Source organism: Impatiens glandulifera, chromosome 7, assembly GCF_907164915.1.
Source record: "Impatiens glandulifera chromosome 7, dImpGla2.1, whole genome shotgun sequence".
Classification (NCBI taxonomy): Eukaryota; Viridiplantae; Streptophyta; class Magnoliopsida; order Ericales; family Balsaminaceae; genus Impatiens; species Impatiens glandulifera.
In genome coordinates, this window is record NC_061868.1 from 47411964 (window position 1) to 47433647 (window position 21684).

The following is a 21684-nucleotide window of genomic DNA, read 5'->3' on the forward strand; positions in this document are numbered from 1 at the left end:
GTTACAATAAATTAGGTTAAAGTTTTGAATCTCATTCATTATTGGTTGATTAATTTATGTTGATTGGGTTTACATTAAGTTATGTCAATTTAATCTTTTACAAAAAAAAAAAAATCAAGAAGAATAGTTGTATGTAACTATAATAGAACAACAGCAAAATCTTTCTGAATAACATTTTGATAGAATACCTTTTAAGTAAATAGAGATCTCTCTCTATTACAAAAAATAAGCATAACAATGATATGACAATTGCTTATAATAAGACAATTATCATACTTGCCTTCATCTACCCTCCTACTCTTCCTAGTCAGATAAATGGAAGATCAATAAGATCCCAATATTAAAAATAATGAAAGTTAGCCTCTTCTTCTGCTGATTCCTTGGTATTTTCCATTATCAGGAGTTCATGGAAATAGCTTCTACAAGTGGTAACAGTGGAATACTGTCCACACTCATCCTCATAGTCATGTTCTTCTCCATTGAAGAAGAAGAACCCACTTTCAAAGCAGCAAGGACCTTCCTCACTTCAGACGCCAGCTTTATCACAAAGTCATCTTCATGACCTACATTGTTTTATTTTCCACAAATCTAATCAGAACCCATGGTTATTATTGATACAATCTAAATCATTTTTTTTTTCAACAAAAACCTACCAATATTGAACAAGGCCTTCTCCAATAAGAAGATATAGTCTCTGTTATTGCCACAAGGACCATGAGCTGTAGCAATTTGCCTGGAATTTCAAAACAGCATAATATAAGAACCCAAAGATCAAGATTCCAAATGGAGTCAATAGAGAAGAATTTGAATTACCAAGCCATTTCCTCCAATGGAGCAGGGCCCAAGTAATACTTGTTTGATTCTTTATCAGGTGTGGATGTGAAACTGTAGAATGTTAATTAATAACAATTTGTCACTCATCCATATTTGAATCAATACATATATATATATGGTTTGAATAGTTTCCTATTTTAGTTCAAATACTTACACCATGACTCCTGTAACTGCAGCCCTTGTGTCATCATCCCCTTCCTATGAAAACAAGGAATGTGCAGTTAAAGTTAGATCATAATGATGGAAGAGACGAAACAACATTTCAAATAAAACCAAGAGATTACCTTATAAAAGTCCACATATGTCTTCTGATCATATTCACACTCCCTGCGCTCAAGATACTGCATGTGCAAAAAATAGACTTGTAATTTGTAACAATGTCATTTAATATCTAGTTTAGGAATATGGAAATTCAAACTTTTAACATTTAAAATACCTCCATTGCCTTTCTTTCCTCATCGGGAGATCCTCGCACACAAAAGGCTGCGCCCCACTGTCATTTCAAATTCACATATTAGAAACATATATAAATAATCCTATTTGGAATTCACAATCCAAATGATCAAACCCATGTTCAGTTGGAGATTCCAATATAGGCCCAGATTTCAAATATTGCAGATTCTGGTTTGAGTTTTTATGATTATCTGAGATATTGAGATTTGCAACATTTTGAAAAGCTAAAGGTCACATACACAGACAGATCCTTCGCTGAATTCCAAGGTGCAAGTTCTTGCAGGTCTTTCAGGTGTTCCCCTGTGATCGATGCAGGCTGAGAAATAGACAAAATGATGAGCAAATCAGACACAAACAAGATGAACAAATACAGAAATATGGAATCAGATGTGTTTCTCTCTTAAGTGGAAGCTCACTCACTCACTTACCAAGATCAAACACTCGCTTGTAGTCCTTGATGAAACCAATCACCTTCTCATCATAATCAAATCCAGGGTTCCACACCAATGAACCATAACCAAATACCCAAAAGACCATGTTTGAAAAGGTATCTGAACAAAGAACATAATGTTAGCAGATGCATTGATTTTCTTTTCTTCTTCTTTCTAAAGTGCACTTAGAAAGTTGAAACGTAAAAAGAATTCAAACAAAATTGAAGCAAATTGAACAGGGAAAGGCCATAAGAGGCGAACTGAAAAGCTGCGAAATCAAAAAATTAAAATGAAAACCTAAACAAAAACATACGATCAAATAACAATGGAAGAAGAAAAGAAAACAGAGATATGATCGAAATTACCTTGCAAAGATGCTAGTTCCCTGTTTGCGATGGCAATGTGTGTAATTGAAAGGAAAAACGTAACGGCTACCAGGGCTCAACTCGTTCTTTTGACTCGGAAACCCTAGAGCCCTGGAAATGAAATGAAAATTCTGAATGATGCAGATAAACTGAAATGGATAATCGATTTATATATAGAGAGGAAGAATGATGGATGCCGCGATTGCGTCCAGATTCGTAGACATGAATGTAAAATCGCAAAATATGCGTCAACATTCATGGGCCACCGACGCCCCTCATTATGGACTCTTAGATTCGACATTAAATCATCATTTTATTTATTTATTTATTAGTCAATACTGTTTTTAGTCCAAATTTAACTTTTAATAAAAAAATAAATAATAATTTTATTATCTATACTTGTAATATGGAAGAAAAAAATAATTAATGTGATATATGAAAAAGTAGTTATTTGATTTCACTTAATAAAAAACTATTGCTTTAATTATATTCCCACATTAGAAACTAGATGTAAAGATACTTAATTGGATTTGATACATCTAATATGTCCATGAACTTGGACATGTTTTTTTAAATGATGTACATCATTTAAAAAAAATACAAAAGTTATCAATGTCGTGATTGAATCAATTAATTCCGAGTTTGTGACCTGTTTAACTTGGTTAAGTAGCTTCAGTTTAAACATATTAAGGATTGTCCAACAAAACTCAGTTTTAAATCTATTATTACTCACAAGTCAACTGGTTGAACTCACTTCTAATATATTCATGTATTGTTATAAAAAAATCTTTTTTCAATTGATATAATGTTTTATTACTTGCACTTGAAAAAACTATTTTTAAAAACTGTTCACTTAAGTGAATGTAACCATAATTTGAGACGTCATTCATTATCATGAAGGGAGAGTATGTGTGAATTAAATACCACTATCAAAGTGGAAACGCATGTGAATGCAATATGATCAAACTTATTAAAAAAAAATACATTAATCCAGCTTAAAAGCGATTCAAAACTCATTATATTATCTTTGGTTTTCGTTTTCGATTAATTTGGGTCAATGGCTACCATAGTATAGGAAGATTAGTAATGATGACACAAGTTGGAAGAAAGTAAAATAAAAATAAGAATTTGAAGTACACATTTTTTTACAAGAAAAACATTAATCTGAATACTCATCTCTCAAAAATTCTTTTTTAAAACAACAAACAAGGCACTTAATTTTGGCTTTTGAGCAGCTTGCCTTTATTTACCTTTTTTTAATACAAACAAATTATTTAGACCTAGACTTGCAAGCCGAATTAAAACTGGGCCAGATTTCGAGCAAAACTAACTGGGCCGGATAACGAAGCCTTATAGCCTGTATTAGGTCTAAGGTCCGGATTTAGCGGTCTACTAATGTTTTGGCCCCTTAATTTTGGGTTGAGGCCTATGACTCGTATGACTTTGTAACCACTATTAATTCTACTTTATTTTCTACTTCATATAAAAAAATTACTTTTAAAATTTTTCAAAATAACAAGAGTTTAATTTATATAAATATTAGTTATATAATATTATTATTTATATATAATTAAGTATTTTATAGATTAATAATTTCAAAAAATATATAAAATTATTTATAAAAATTATATAATTAAGTAATGATATTATAAAAAAATATTTTATAAAGTTAATTATATTATTTAATTAATTAATTTATTTATTTTTAAATAAAATTGTATAAATCATAAAATTAAAATTATATATAAACTTGTAAAAGTTTAATATTATCCCTATAATATTAAATTTCAAAATTCAACAGGTTTTAAATTTATAAATTATATAATTAAGTAAATGATATTGTAAAAAAAAAATATTTTATAAAATTAACTATATTATTTAATTAATTTATTTTTAAATGAAATTGTATAAATTATAAAATTAAAATTATATATAAACTTGTAAAGTTTAATATCATCCCTATAATCTTAATTTTAAAATTAACAGGTTTTAAATTTATAAATTATATAATTAAGTAAATGATATTGTAAAAAAAATATTTTATAAAATTAATTATATTATTTAATTAATTTATTTATTTTTAAATAAAATTGTATAAATAATAAAATTAAAATTATAAATAAACTTGTAAAATTCAGGTTTTAAATTTATAAATTATATAATTAAGTAAATGATATTTTGAAAAAATTATTTTATAAAATTAATTATATTATTTAATTTATTTATTTTTAAATAAAATTATATAAATCATAAAATTAAAATTATATATAAACTTGTAAAATTCTATAATTTTAAGTTTAAAAAATTAACAGGTTTTAAATTTATAAATTATATAATTAAGTAAATGATATTGTAAAAAAAGAAAATATTTTATAAAATTAATTATATTATTTAATTTATTTATTTTTAAATAAAATTATATAAATCATAAAATTAAAATTATATATAAACTTTTAAAAGTTTAATATCATCCCTATAATCTTAAATTTCAAAATTCAACAGGTTTTAAATTTATAAATTATAAAATTAAGTAAATGATATTGTAAAAAAAAATTATTTAAAAAAATTAATTATATTATTTAATTTCTTTATTTTTAAATAAAATTGTATAAATCATAAAATTAAAATTATATATAAAATTGTAAAAGTTTAATATCATCCTATAATATTAAGTTTAAAAATTCAATTTATAAATTATATAATTATAGTATAGTTAAAATAATAATAATTGGGTGTTGTTTTTGTCATAGTATAGTACATTCAACCTCTTTAGGGGTTCATATGACTACAAATTTATTTAAAAAAAAAAACTGTTTTAAATTAAGTAGTATCATATAAATTAAATATATTTATTGAATATATATATAAAGAAAATTAATAAGCATTCTTAAACTAAAAAGATACCCATTCTCCATCTCATGAACAGATGTCACTGATGTTGCTACGATGTCACTGATGTTGCTACATACCTGTTTAACATTTAAATTGATAAATAAGGAGAGTGTTTGATAACTCAGCTAATCACTTAATGATTTGATAATTTTTATCTAAATCATTTAATAATTTAAATTCAGAAAAAAATTATGTCATATTGTAAAAAAAAATTTCAAACTTAACTGGTTAAAAAAATTTATGATAAAATTAATTATATATCAATTACTTATACATACTTATAATATAAATATTTTTAAGAAATATAATTATTGTATTTTATTATTTTTTAATTTTTATCAATATTATTTATTATTATAAATTTATGATAATTAAAAATAGGGTCCAAATGGGTTGGACTTAAGTAGGCTGAAAAAAGATATACAATCGTGTTATAGGAACTTTCAACTATGTAAAAAAGGAGTCTTTTTAATCTATTTTCTGAAAGATTCTGACTTTCGTGCTTTGGTGTGTTTTAGTAAATGATGCGGAGAAGAGTAGTGATATTGATCCGTATTTCAAATACTTCGTACAGTACCTAATAAATTATTAGATGTTCTTCCATCTCCAACCGTCCAAAGGTAAAAATCTTTGGAATATTCTGAACTACTCAGATATAAAAATGGCGACTAGGCTCCTCTCTTCTCGAGAATCCATACATCCCTTATCAGTGTATGGACAGCTATCTCTCGAGCACAGGTTTAGGTTCGGCCTCAATGGAAAAAAATGGATAATAAAAATGTATAGGATAAATAAAATTTAAACATATAAATAAATTATATATAAAAAACTAAATATAATAATTCACTTTAATTAAAAATGAAAGGACCAAATTAAATGTTTAAAATAAATTATATAAAATAAAGTTAAATATTCAAATTAAAACATGTTTAAATTTTAAGTACCTTTTTAATTTTTAATTAATATTATGGGTATGTGAAAATAAGACCCGCAAATATGCGTTTTTGGGAGGTAGAAAAGGGGAAAAACGCATAATGAGTTTGCTGATTGTAGTTGAAAATCCATTATGGGTATGAGAATGGTGTAGTGTTGGAGATAACCTAAGTAGCTACAAGTCAATTATAATTATTGATTTTAGGTTAGGCATAAAGAACATTTTGTAATCATTTATAATCAACAATTTATATTTTACCTATTTTATAAAATTAATTATATTATTTAATTTATTTATTTTTAAATAAAATTGTATAAATCATAAAATTAAAATTATATATAAACTATATTATTTATTTTATTTATTTTTAAATAAAATTGTATAAATCTTAAAGTTTAATATCATCCATATAATCTTAAGTTTCAAAATTCAACAGGTTATAAATTTATAAATTATATAATTAAGTAATTGATATTGTAAAAAATATATTTTATAAAATTAATTATATTATTTATTTTATTTATTTTTAAATAAAATTATATAAATCATAAAATTAAAATTATATATAAACTTGTAAAAGTTTAATATCATCACTATAATCTTAAGTTTCAAAATTCAACAGGTTTTAAATTTATAAATTATATAATTAAGTAAATGATATTGTAAAAAAAAATTATTTATAAAATTTATTATATTATTTAATTTATTTTTAAATAAAATTATATAAATCATAAAATTAAAATCATCACTATAATTTAAGTTTCAAAATTTAATGGGCAAATGACCCAAAATCTATTTAAAATCTATACCTGCCATAACCAAAATAAAGTATTTTGTTATTTTATATTTTGTGAAAATATCTATACTTTTGTAAATAAAAATTAAAAATAATATTTTTTTTTCTGTATCAAAGGTAAAGTTAGTAAACGCAATAAAAAAAATACTTTGAAAATTTATTAGAATAACTGAAAAGATATCTAATAAAATAAAATATAAGGTAAGGAGTCTGGACTTTGGAGTTACAATAAGAAGGGTTGGTTGTGGAATTTTAATAGTTTTTAAAATAAAATAAAATTTTCATTTAAAATTATAAATTTTTAAAGTTTTTATTAACATCTAGAAACAATAAACAAACACTCTTTTATTAATTATGAAACTTTATTTATAAATATTCAGCCGTGTATATTAATTGCTATATAAAAAATAACTCATATAAATAAATTTTTAATTTATACTATCTATTAACTCAATTTTATTACTTTTAGCAGTAAAATATATGAGAAGCTATAAAGGAGAGAATGAGGAGGGAAAATAGAAAAGTGGGAGGAAAGAAAGAAAAAAAAGAAATTATTTAATTTTTTCAACCAATCAAATTATATTCCTTTTCACCCAAACTCCCTTCCTAATTATTTCTCAAAATATATATATACACAACAATTATATATCTTTCAATAAAAAAAATATTTACTGTTTAGTTAATTTTTCTCTATCTTTTTTTCTTCCAAAAACTAAGATTTGTTTCATAGAATACACTTGTATGATTCCTTTTTATTTTTTCTTTCAACTCTGTGTTTAATATACATTTTTAACCATAATTTTTCCTTGCAATTTCTTATATCACATAATTTTATAAACAAGATAACAACAAAGTCATTATAGAAACATTAAATCAAATCCAATCAAAATAGAGGAGACTGACCAATCCTTATCTTTAATCTGTAATTCTGTATTTTACATATGAAAACTTAGTTTGAAAATTAGCATCCACTAAAGTTTATTATTTTAAAAAAAAATTAACACTATTCTCTATAGTCATGTCAATACAATCTAAAATCAACTTACCATAATAGATTAAATTTGAACGGAATTATGCACTCAATAAATGTTTAGAGGATTATCAGCATTTCCGAATTATAAATTACCATAACTCAACTAACAACTAACAACCGACCATTCACACTTCTTAATTGAGGCCTGAATTTTAGGTAATTTAATTAAGATTGATGTCGAGAAAGTATAGTACTGTCATCATCACTTTAATTAATATAACGAGAAATTTAAATAAATATGAATAGGGTGTGGCAGGTTAGACTTTTTGGACATGTTTAAGTCATAATTGACTTATATATATGGTCCAGTCAATTTAAAGTATACCTTACAAATTCATTTCATCCCCAAATTTTGTCAAACCTTTCTCAACCACATTCTTAGATGTTAGGTATTTAATTTTTTTTGATCCAAATGATAAAAAGATAATACTTTATGTATTAAATTACTTCTCCAATGCAAACTTTCATTTGTATATCCGCATCATATATATGAGATGCGATGAAATTGAGAAATTCTTAATATAATTGACAAGATCACAAATAAAGATAAACTTTGTTACGTCGAAAGAGTTATTGAAAGAGTGAGTAGAAGTAGAATTAGTACGAAATGAACTTATTTTGTGGAGTTTACTATAATGGAATGAAGTGAACAACTAATGCCCTTTTAGAGTACACTAACTTTGATTATCGAGTTCTTAATTATTGTGATGTTTTTATTTTTATTTTTTTGTCTTTCTATTAACTCAAGACAAAGTATGTTCAAACTTAAGTTGTTTTGATTTTTCTAATCATTTTCATACCATCACTAAAAAAATAATGTTAATTTTTCATCAACTAATAATTAAGATTGTTAGTTAGAGCTAGTTTGATGTCTGGATTTTAGTATTTTATTTAATACAAAAGACATTTATATTAAATCGCTATCTTTTTAACTTTGAAATCTCACTTTCAAAATGAAAATGACAAGAGTCCGTCCAACCAAGAGACTAAAAGTTACATATTTATTTCTCATTTGAAACATCTTAGGTAGAAGTTAGAGATAATAATTGTGTGATTTTACTAGTTTTCTTAAATTCCAAAAATAATACTCATTTGAATTTTGAACAACTAAATTAATCAATCAAAATACTAAAATATTTTTAATATATTTTTATTAAATTTTAAATTTAAATATTTAATATTCATTTTAGAAAAATTCAAAATTATATACTTTTTATATTAAATATTAAAAAAAAATACATACACAAAAAAAAAAAAAATCCCAAGATCAAACCTCTTAAAAGATGAGGAAGACTATAAGAATATGGTGGAAGAAAGTATGAAAAAAATATAGAGGAAATAAAATCTAAGATAGAAAGTATTATATATGTTACTTAATCAACTCAATAAAGTATAGATGTTTGGTGTAAATTGGCTGTAACAAGTAGTAAATTGAGTTTCATCTATATACTGTACGTTTTTTTTATATTTAATATTATATTTAAAGTTACATAAATTATTATATTATATTTGACTTATAAATTTTTATATAATATTATCATAATTTATAATATAATACTGTGATTTTACTTAAAAAAAATTTAATATATTAATTAGATATTAATTTAGATAATAATGTTATGATTTTTTTTAATTATGTATATATTAATAATTTTAATAATATTTGTTCGTTCAACTCTAACATCTCAATTCTATGTGTTTTCAAACATGACCAATATTATATTTTACGTATATATTATCTTATCTTATATTATAATACCACTAAAAACGTTTAATATTTAATTAGTGAGATAATTATGTTGACGAGAATATAGTAATTTTCTAAAATAAAATAAAAAAGTCATCTCAACAATTGTCCTAACTAGTTATATTTAGTTCTTTTTATTTATTTCAGCATCATTTGCTTATGATCTTCTAGACTAATGAAAAAACATTATAATAAAATTAAGTTATTACTGTCATTTAAATAAGTTGGATAGAAATGGGTTTAGATATTATAGTTTGATGTGTTCTCCCTAAATAATATATATAATTTTCTAATGAAAATATGATATTATATAATCTAACATAGAAATACTAAAAGATTGTTTGATGCAAATTATTAGTATTTTTACTCAAAATTTATATATATATTTAATTATTAAATCATTTAATTGATCACATAAGACAAATTAATAGATAAATTCTCATAGACTCTCATAAACTGTTTTTTTATGAGTTATATCGTTTAGTTGGGATTTTTATGATTAATTAAATTAATGAAATAAGTATCAACCTTAGGTTGGTTGAAACTAGGAAAGTACCAAAATATATTAATTCTCCACTTGCCAGTTAATTTATTGTTTCTTAACTGGTCAATAAGGGCATGCTATTAAAAAGTAGTTATTTTCCCAAAAGGCCATTATAGCTTTAGTTTGTCAAAAAAACCTCACTATTTTTTTTTATAGGAAGTTTCAATGAAACTTTCATCAATAACCCCTGTTTAGTTGCTCATGGTATTGTATGATCGATCGATCAATAATTTAGGATTTTGGGTGGTGGTTGACGCGTTATAAATAATCAATAGTTTTGATCAAGAACGGAACCAAAAATTAAAGTCAGAAGGAACTTGAACTTAATGTAAGACAAAATTTCAAAAAATATATGTCCCGGAGAAAATTAAACTCAAAACAAAGTACAATCAACTTTTTGATCAAATTGAGATTTTTCATTATCTATAAAATTATAGAAAATAAGATAGTTAAATTAGTCACATTCATCTTTTATTTATAAATTAATGTAGATAATAAGTTTACAGCGTTTGAAACTGTTAAGATAAAATCTAATACATCATCGTTATTATTATTAATATATATATATATATATATATATATATATATAAATTTGGCATGTAATAAAAAAATAGTTGGGTACGACATTCCTCACATAAATCAATTCTTAGTTCTATATTTATTTGCATCTAGTCTAATTAAATTTACTTGGTTTGCAAGAAAGAATAGTGTCTTTAATTAATTAATTAATTAATTAATTATATATAGTACTTTACTTACTTTGGTGTGATGGAAACAGAAATGTACTTACAAGATTGTGGAATGACTTGACTAATATAACATCTCCTTACAAAATAGTATATATGCTAATGAGAATACTAATGTTCCATATATAGACTTTGAAATATTGACCAGAAAATTAATCATCAACAACTTTATTTCTATTTTTATCAAAATTAACCATTTTTCCAATTTCCACGCCTTTTGTCTAAAATAATTACTAACTAATTACAAAATTCAATTTTATATTTAAAATTATATTATTTATGCCAAAATTATATTATAATGAAACGAAACTTTGTTAAAATAATAATAATTGGGTGTTGTTTGTGTCATAGTATAGTACAACCTCTTTCCTTATTGAGGTCATATGACAACAAATTTATTTAAAAAATTGTTTTAAATTAAGCAGTATCATATAAACTAAATATATATATATATATATATATATATATATATATATATATATATATATATATATATATATATATATATATATATATATATATATAAAGAAAACTAATGAGCATTTATTAGTAGAAGTCAGCCATTTAAATTTTAAACTAACAAGGGTTGACATTGTCAAGAAGCTACAAGTCAACAATAATGGGTTTTATTGGGTCTAGGGTTAGGTATAAAGCATATATGTAACTTAATTTGGAAGAACATTTTGTAATCATATTTCCCAATATAGTTTATATAATATTTTTTTTTTCAAAATTCACCGTTTCCAAAAATATCTGTTTCAAATTTAAATATACTAAACAATTGCTCTCAAACAAAATAATCTTACAAATAAACTCCACATAACAAGATTCCTACACTAACCCTAGATAAATGATTGGAATAGTTAATTTGGAGGAGGGTTAATTTGATTTGCACGAAAAAATAATAAATTTTTTTCTACTCTTTTTCTTTATATTTTTTCATTTTTATAGCCAATAATGTTTACCCTCCCAATTTTCCTCTCCTAATTATTTATCTATATTTTATTAGTTTGTTATTAAAACATATAAGTTGAAGTCATATATCATTATTGATTGGTGGTAATGGGTGTAAAATGTCTAGGCATGCTAGTTAACAAAAATAAAAAGACAACCATAAGAGATTTCAACACTAAAAATTCTACATTCCTGACTTTAATGGAAGTCTGAAATGTGTCAAATTTATAGTGTAACTCATCATCCTCTTGAATCAACTATCGATAATTGTCACCGGTAAGCTATTACATATAGTATCTAACTAATTAGACAATAGCCCATTAACATATTACAAAGTCAAATAAGACCTAATTAAATTAAGACCTAACCCAAGTAGAATGATTGACTCATCTTTGATGCTATGAACATTACCCGGGGACTAGGGCAATAATTCTGGTTGGTAAAGGATCACCCACATGAACTCGTCGGGACCATAACTCTCATAGTTACATTTGTAAAATCCATAAGTAAATCTCATTTTAAGAATTACCACCGGTTACAACTCTCGTCGGTACGTAACTTTGACAATTCCCTTCCAACCTTCTGTCACAATATTCAGGGACAGACCTAAAATTTATAGTTGGTGTGTTTGAAAAAAATTTAGGATTAACTTAAAAAAATAGTAAGAAAATTTTAGATTAAACGAGGTTATAAAAGTAAGTTTTACCATTTTTTTAATAATTAGAAAAAAAACATTGAATTATATTAAATTTTTTATTAAATTAGGGTGATGTCACGTTTCTATCGTAATATATATATATATATATATATTTATTCGGGATGGGTTTCAACCCAACTAACCCTACATAGATCCGTCCTTGCCAATATTAATTTATTGCATTAAATCTTTTAACTTATGATAAATCATGCTTTAAAGACAGTTAATTTTGTTGTTAAAGTATATTATTTTTTAGTAATCTTTCAAAAAAATCTCATTATTATTTAGAACTTAATAATAATTCAAAAGGGACAAACTATTATTATATTTTTTTTAAGTTTATTTTATCATAAAAGAATGCCTGATTTATCATTTTTTATAAATATGTTTTTTTGTATTATCTTAACATGTACACTAATTAACCCACCAATCTCTTATTTCAATCTGATTCTCAAATCATGTCATTTATTTGGAATTTACTCAATACCTTGACAAACTAAAATTATTCATTTACCTATTAATTTCTAACCAGAGATATCCATTCTTTCAATATATGCTATTAATATACAGGTATGTAAATTTAATAATTAAAAATTTTCTTTAGAATGATCGAGATGTGATCAGATAAACCGACCTGTACGTTAAGATCTTGTTGAAGAAATTAGAACGAATGAGTGAATTATTTACCATATATATACACTAATTTACTAATAGATTGAGTTGTGTACTTATAATAATAAAATGATGACTATAATAAATTACAAAAAATCATTCAAGCTCAATCATAAAATGTAAGAACTCAGTTCGAGCTAGTAGACTCTTACTGAACTTCTTTTACAATAATTATTAACTTTATTTAAAAATACATTTGGCCAGATTTCTAGTACATTTGCAAAAATTATTAGGATGATTACACTTACAAATTGAGGTAATATATTAAACTTAAAGTCTAAAACATTTTCAAAGAAACCAGTACATGCATGTTTATGACCACTATGTATATGAGTTTCAACAAACAAACTAAAGTGTTTATGACCATAGCGCATTCGAGTTTCAAGTAGATACGACTATGAGAACAACTCGAGAAACCATTACAATAGGCAATTTAGGCTTTTAGAGGATAAAGGCGAATTGGGAGGCCACCTTCTGGGACGGGCATAGGATCCACGATGATCTTATCATCGACAATAACTTTTTCCCACTTGTATCTCGTGACTAGGTTGTGCATGAAGGCGAGGATCTCCAACCTCGCGTACTCTTTACCGGGACACATCCGTGGCCCCCCTCCAAAGGGCACGTAAGTGTATGGTGCCGGTCCACTACCTTCGTACCTCAATGGGTTGAAAGTATCTGGCTCGGGGTAATATTTAGGGTTTCTATGAGTCGAGTGTGCGCTCCAATAGAGCTTCCATCTCTTTGGAATGGAGAAACCGGAGTAAGTGAAATCAACTATGGCTTGACGAAAAGCACCTTGAAGGGGAGGGTTAAGTCTCAACACCTCGCATGCCACATTCCATGAATATTTCATCTTTTGAATATCATCCCAATTCAATAGTTCTCCCGGTGCCTTAGATTTCGCTATCTCCATTTGTTCTGTTGAGTTAAAAATAATTCAATTTCAATCATTTAATAAACAACGTCGACATTTCTTTTAAGATTGATTGACTTACCTCTAATAACCTCGGCATAGACCTCGGGCAACTCGGCGAGATATTTTATGATGAAGGTTATTGTTATACTAGCGGTGTCGTGTCCTCCAACCAACAATCCCAAAATCTTATCGGCAACATCCATGTCATGCATGAAGTTTCCATCGTCGTCGGCCGTCAACAACATGTGCGACAATATGTCTTGAGTAGGAGACGCCTTGTTCTCGGCTAAGTCGATCTTCCTTTGCTTGATAACGGCTCTAAGATCCTTTCGAATTTGATTGGAGGCCTTAATGGCCTTGTTGAAAGGCGTCCCGTGGATGTGTATGGGGACAGAAAAGATCCCCGAGGCGAGGAGGTTGAAGGGCTCGGAGAACTTAGCGACTTGATCGGGATCCTCAACGCTGATGAAGAGGCGACACGCGAGCCAAAATGTGTACATCTTGGCAAGTGGAAACACGGTGACCTCATCGCGGTTAGCCCAGTCAGATTCAAGGTGGCGACGGGAGATGGAGTCCATTATTCCAATGTAACGGTGAAGGGCCTCCGCCCTTAGAACATGCGGGAGGAGCTTCCTCATTTTCTTCATCTCCTCGTTCGATGAAGTTTGAGTTGACGATGGAAATATCTGTATCAAAACAATTTATTTTATTAGATATAATCTGAATTCAAATGAAATATTATTAGTACTGATGAGTCGAGTAAATTATTAACCTTGTCAATAGACGTGGGCCACCAAGCGGTGACGAGTTTGTTCTCGTTCGAGAACATAAACTTATTGCCCGCAGCTCCACAAAGGACGATGGTATGCTCCCCGAAGAGGGAAGTTTTAAAGGCATGAGGGGAGAACATGGCCATTCTTTCTTGTATAAACTCTTGAGGGTTTCCATTCCATCCTTTCTTGAGATATTCCAAACTCTCGCCGAAGATCGGCCATCCGGTGGTCCCGGGTGGTAAGGAACCGGCATCAGACTTCGACCTCAAGAGCCTAACCGTGAGGGCTGTGGCTATGAGGACACATACTAGGGGGAGGACGTCCGAGAGGAGAGAAAATTCCATTGTTGGAACTTGATAAAGAAAGAAGAGTGTGTTTTGAAATGAATGGTTGATGGTCCATATATATAGCGGTTGTCAATTTTTAATAAATATGTACATACTATTGTCAGTGGCGGACCCAGAAATGTTTTCTCGGGGGGGCCGAATACATAGTAACGTAGCATTTTTTTGGCGATCAAATAAATGCATTTTTTAATTAAAATTTTACTTGATAATTACATAAAATACTAACAAACACAATTATAAAATACTAATAAGCACAATTACTAAATTATTCTTGTCCATGAGTCAGTACAAAAGAAGACAAATTTATTCTACGAGATTCCATTTGTTGAAAATATTGCAATATTGGCTCATTTTCAATTGTTGAGAAAATATCATTTTCAACATATACAACTAAACTATCATTCATCCATTCATCTTCCATTCGATTACGCAAATCAGTTTTCACGGTCTTCATTGCAGGAAAAACTCTTTCAACGGATACAGTTGCAACTAGTAAACTAAAACCAACTCCATCAATCGATAAATCAATGGAAAAACTATATGTTTTTTCTGTTATAACCAATTTCTGAGCAAAAATTTCCAAGTCTTCAATTGAAGAAAATTGAGGATCATCTCGCAAATTAAATAAGTAAGCCCGAAGTTGTTGTTCCAAAAATAAATAATCACTGCCTGTGAAATCTCCAGAATAAAGTTTGGCAAGACGAATGAGTTTACGAATATCAAATTTGGAGAATGAATTTCTGGGATGAAGACATGATATGCAATCAAGTAATTATGTATTAACTTCTGAAAAACGATTATTTATTTCTTGCATAATCAAGTCAACAACCTAGCATTAAATAATAAATAATAACTATTAATAGATAATATATAATAACTATTAATAGATAAGAAATAATATTTATTATACCTGACAAAAGATTTCCACACGATAATGATGAAGATTAGTGATGAGTTCTCCTTTTCCTCTTCGCCTACCATTGCTATCAATTATCATATGCTCATTCATATCAAGTATTGAGATCGATTGTAATTGACAAAAACTGTTAACTTGGTCCAAAATATCATGCCATCCATCTTCTCTAAATTTTTGTAATTGATTTTTCGAACTCGCAATCAATGACATGGCTTGAACTATATTTTGATCTCCTCTTTGTAGGCAAAGTGATAACTCACTTGTAATTCCCAATAAATTTTTAATCAAATATAACACAAAAACAAATTCATAAAAAACTAACTATATAAAAAATATGAAAATCTAATTTAATATGTTTCAGCCTAATTTTATGAGAATATAAAAAAAATAAAAAATATTAATAAAAATAAAAATACAAAAATAATGTAACTATTTTAACTTGTTTATTAATATTAATTAATATTTTATAAATATCATGCCATCCATCTTCTCTAAATTTTTGTAATTGATTTTTCGAACTCGCAATCAATGACATGGCTTGAACTATATTTTGATCTTCTCTTTGTAGGCAAAGTGATAACTCACTTGTAATTCCCAATAAATTTTTAATCAAATATAACACAAAAACAAATTCATAAAAAACTAACTATATAAAAAATATGAAAATCTAATTTAATATGTTTCAGCCTAATTTTATGAGAATATAAAAAAAATAAAAAATATTAATAAAAATAAAAATACAAAAATAATGTAACTATTTTAACTTGTTTATTAATATTAATTAATATTTTCTTATAAATTTTTGAAATAGTTTAAAATTAAGAAATATAAAAAACTATTATTATTTTAATTTTTATATTTTACCCTCATAAGTAATTTGTATTATTATATTGAAATAAATAAAAAATAATGTATAATTGTTATATAAATATAATTTTAAAATATAAGTAATTTGTATTATTATATTGAAATAAATAAAAAATAATGTATAATTATTATATAAATATTTTTTATACTTTATTTATATAAAATTATGAATTAGTTTATAGATAAATTATATTTTAAAATATGATAAATAAATTTAAGGTGAGGCAAGGTTCGAACACCTGACTTCAGGTTCACTGTTGAGCTACAAAGCCAACTAGACTAAGAGTTATTTGTTAAATATATATATATAAACAAATTATTGTAAGGTTGGGGGAGGCCCGGGCCCCCCAAAGCCCCCCTTGTAGGTCCGCCACTGACTATTGTTACATTTGAAAACGGGAAGAATGTCAATTTTACACACCAACTTGTAAAAAGGTGTCAAATTTACTTATTAAGTATCAAAATTCTATTTATAAATACTAACTTGTTAAAAAGTGTCAATTTCATTTAAAATAACGGAAATATTAAACACAGTCAATTTTTTTGCCATATGTAATATCCATTTTTTTTTAAAATTGACATTACTTTAATTATTTTTCAATTTAAATAAAACATTAAATCTTTCTTTATTCATTTTTTCTCTCTCTTTATCTCAAAATTATTCATTTTCTTTGAACTTTTCTCTTTCCATTTCCATTTCCATCTCCATCTATATAGGGATCGATTAATTATTTTTCCTAAAATGAAACTAATTAATGAAATTGAGGTTTATTGACCTCTATCTCTCTACACATCATATTATCATATTATCGTATATTATTTTATCCACTTTTAATTCAAATGGAAAGAGATAAACACAATCTCTTTATATTATAAACCAAAAATAAATTATATTAAGTTAAGTTTTATATCTAACCAAACCAAAAAATATATAAAATTAAGAATTGAACTACAACAGGTTCAACTAAAAGGAAATTACATGATTCAAAATTAATAGATTATATTAAATTCACAGTAAATTTTTGTCACACATAATTCATTTTGAATCATGTAATGTCATTTTAGTTGAATTTGTTGTAGTTCAATTATTAATTTTACAGTTTTTTTAGATAGTTATAAAGACTCAATTTAATAAAAATTATTTTTGATTTATAATATAAAGAGATTATGTTTATAACTCCATTTGAATTAAATTAGGGATAGAGGTTGAATGATCTTATTACAAAGATATGGCCTCAATTTCATTTTAGGAAGGTACTTATTTATGCATTCCCTATGCATATTAGAGAGGAGATGAAGAGGGAAGTTAAGAAAAAAAAATGGATAATTGTGGGATAAGAGAGAAAATGGATAAGGACAATTTTTAATGTTTTGTTTAAATGAAAAAATAATCAAAGTAATGACAATATAAAAATAAATAAAAAAATATGTGGATATTACATGTGGCAAAAATTTTGACGGTGTTTAATATTTCCGTTATTTCAAATAAATTTGACATTTTTTTACAAGTTAATAGGTATAAATAGAATTTTGATACTTAATAAATAAATTTGACACCTTCTTACAACTTGGTGTGTAAAATTGACATTCTTCCCATTTGAAAACACTTTTATTTTAGTTAGAAAAAAAAAGTTATTTATATTTATATATTTTAAAATAGTTTACCTATACAAAAAAAAAAAAAAAAAAAAAAAGAAGAAAAGAAAAGAAAAGAAAAGAAAAGAAAAGAAAAGAGGTGTTTCAAATTAAAAGGTCATTCCCATTTTTTACCTCAAAAAAATCCATTTTTATTTTTAACATTTTTTATAAAAATTTTCCTTTTTTACACTTATTAATCTTTTCCATTTTTTTTTCTTTTTCTTCTTCCTTTTCCCTCTTATCTCCCCTAGTGATCCTCTCCTGGTCCCCAATACCCAATCCCAGCCCTCCCCACTCACTCTTTCTTTCCCTTTTTCTTTACACTGCGACCCCATCACTCCTTCCCCAACTGCCAGCCACCCCGCGACGCCCTTCCCCCAACTGCCATCCACCGCGACTCCCCTTCGCCTAACTGCCAGTCACCGCGACTCCCTTTCCCACAACTGTCAGCCACCGACTGATGCTGAATCCAGCTGAGACCAATCGACCAGCATCAAAATGGGTACGTTTCTTTCATTTCCATTTCATTCCGTTTGAAATGATGTGTTCCCCAAAATGGGTACGTGTGGATGCTGAATCCAGCTGAGACCAATCGACCAACATCAAAATGGATACGTTTCTTTCATTCTCATTTCATTCCGTTTGAAATGATGTGTTCCCCAAAATGGGTACGTTTGAAATGCTGTCAAAATGATATGTTAATGTATGCTTCACACGTCCCACGATCCACGCCCAAGCCCCACGCCTCACGCCCAAGCCCCACGCCCCACGCTCAACCCCCACTCCCACGATCCATTTATGGTAGGTTTTGTTTACTACACTAACATTTAAATTTCTATCAATTGTAGATTCCAATTTATTTGTTAGCTGATTTGTTCTATATGATGGAGAGTGGCTGAAAAATGATGATGGTGTTAGTTCTTTTGAATCAAGTTCATTAGTAGGTGTACATCTATCTTGAAATACTAAATATGACGAATTAACTGAAATTGTCTATGATGCTATTCGTGTGGACAAAGTGAGATATGATTTAGTGTTGAAAGTGAAGTATAATTGTCTTTTTAAAAGAGCCCCTCTTGCTGTTATCCGATGTGATAAAGATGTGATGTTCTATGTACAACATATTTCGACTTCACTCCAAAGTTTCGCAATCCTCTTTGTGTATCTTTAGTAGAGAAGTCACTACCTTCACATCCAACTGATGAAATTCAAAGAGAGGAGGTTCCTGAATTCCCTATATTTGAGCATGATGATCCACGCCCCCAAAATGACATACATCATGCAGAAGATGAAGAACAACAAGTCTCATGTTTGCGTCTGAGTGAATTGGTTGCTAATACCCCTCCTTTTGAACCCCGGACAGCCATCAATTTCCTATGAGGAAAACATCCATCCATATTGAGGAACCAATCCAGGTTTAAACACATGCTCAATTAACCCTTGAAAACGGATTGGAAATGAATACGTTTTTTTTTAGAACAAAAAAGAACTTCAAATGAGGGTGCATAGATATACAAATCAGACACAAACAAGATGAAATGAAATCTGATGCGTTAATTCTCTCTTAAGTGAAAGCTCACTCACTCACTTACCAAGATCAAACACTCGCCTATAGTCCTTGATGAAACCAATCACCTTCTCATGATAATCAAATCCAGGGTTCCACACCAATGATCCATAACCAAATACCCAAAAGACCATGTTTGAAAGGTATCTGAACAAAGAACATAATGTTAGCAGATGCATTGATTTTCTTTCCTTTTTCTTTCTAAAGTGCACTTAGAAAGTTGAAACGTAAACAAATTTGAAGCAAATTGAACAAGGAAAGGCCATAAGAGGCAAACTGAAAAGCTGCGAAATCAAAAAATTAAAATGAAAACCTAAACAAAAACATACGATCAAATAACAATGGAAGAAAAAAAAAAAGGAAATGAAACGGAGATATGATCGAAATTACCTTGGAAAGATGCTAGTTCCCTGTTTGCGATGGCAATGTGTGTGTAATTGAAAGGAAAAAACGTAACGGCTACCAGGGCTCAACTCGTTCTTTTGACTCGGAAACCCTATAGCCCTGGAAATGAAATGAAATGAAAATTCTGAATGATGCAGATAAACTGAAAATGGATAATCGATTTTATATAGAGAGAGGAAGAATGATGGATGCCGCGATTGCGTCCAGATTCATAGACATGAATGTAAAATGTCTAAATATGCGTCAACATTCATGGGCCACCGACGCCCCCCATTATGGACTGTTAGATTCGACATTAAATCATCATTTTATTTATTTATTTATTAGTCAACACTGTTTTTAGTCCAAATTTAACTTTTAATAAAAGAGAAAAATAATAATTATGTACTTTTATTACCTATACTTGCAATATGGAAAGAAAAGAAAAACCTACATGTATGTAATATATGAAAAAGTAGTTATATGATTTAACTTATTAAACAATTATTGATTTAATTATATTCCCACATTAGAAATTAGAAACTAGATGTTAAAATAATTAATTGGATTTGATACACGTAATATGTCCATGAATTTGGACTCTTTTTTTTTCTTTCTAAATGATGTACATTATTTTAAAAAATAAAAAAGTTATCAACATTGTTTTTGAATCAATTAATTCCGAGTTCGTGGCCTGTTTAATTTCGTTAAACTCGGTTTTAAATCTATTATTACTTACAAAGTCAACTAGATGAAAATCGTCATTGACGATTGAAGGTTGAAACGTAATTTCTCGTTACTCAAGTGAGCATCTCACTTCTAAAAGATTCCTGTATTAAAAAAAAAAATAATCCATTTACATAATATTTCATTACTGAAACTTAACAAAACTATTTTAAAAAATTGGCCACCCAAGTGAAAGGGAGAGTATGTGTGGATTAAATAAATACCACATTATAAAAGTGGAAACGCATGTGGTTGCAATATGACCAAACTTATTAAAAAAAATTACATTAATCGAGTAAAAGCAACTCAAAACTCATTATATTATCTTCCGTTTTTGAGTAATTTGGGTCATTGACTACTCTAGTATATGAAGATTAGTAATGATGACAAAGTAGGAAGAAAATAAAATAAAAATAATAATTTGAAGTACACATCTTTTGACAAGAAAA

At 27.1% G+C, this 21684-nt stretch overlaps 2 protein-coding genes across 3 annotated transcripts; both read right to left on the minus strand.

Annotated features, from left to right (window-relative positions):
- Positions 1-149: 149 nt before the first annotated feature.
- LOC124945280 (gamma-glutamylcyclotransferase 2-2-like) lies at positions 150-20665 on the minus strand. 2 transcript variants are annotated; one of them, XM_047485682.1, is made up of 9 exons: positions 20516-20665; positions 1716-1838; positions 1527-1603; positions 1271-1327; positions 1119-1175; positions 989-1032; positions 814-885; positions 654-733; positions 150-563 (listed from the first exon to the last, which is right to left on the minus strand). In XM_047485682.1, exons 2-9 carry the CDS (start codon positions 1822-1824, stop codon positions 397-399), a joined length of 663 nt encoding a protein of 220 aa, XP_047341638.1. In that variant the 5' UTR covers positions 1825-1838; positions 20516-20665; the 3' UTR covers positions 150-396. The 2 variants fall into 2 exon arrangements, with proteins under 2 accessions (XP_047341638.1, XP_047341637.1); XM_047485681.1 differs by lacking the exon at positions 20516-20665 and adding an exon at positions 2084-2235.
- LOC124910082 (beta-amyrin 28-monooxygenase-like) lies at positions 13490-15134 on the minus strand. Its single transcript, XM_047450704.1, has 3 exons — positions 14790-15134; positions 14097-14703; positions 13490-14019 (listed from the first exon to the last, which is right to left on the minus strand). The coding sequence occupies exons 1-3, from the start codon at positions 15132-15134 to the stop codon at positions 13532-13534; spliced, it is 1440 nt and encodes a 479-aa protein (XP_047306660.1). The 3' UTR covers positions 13490-13531.
- Positions 20666-21684: the final 1019 nt, after the last annotated feature.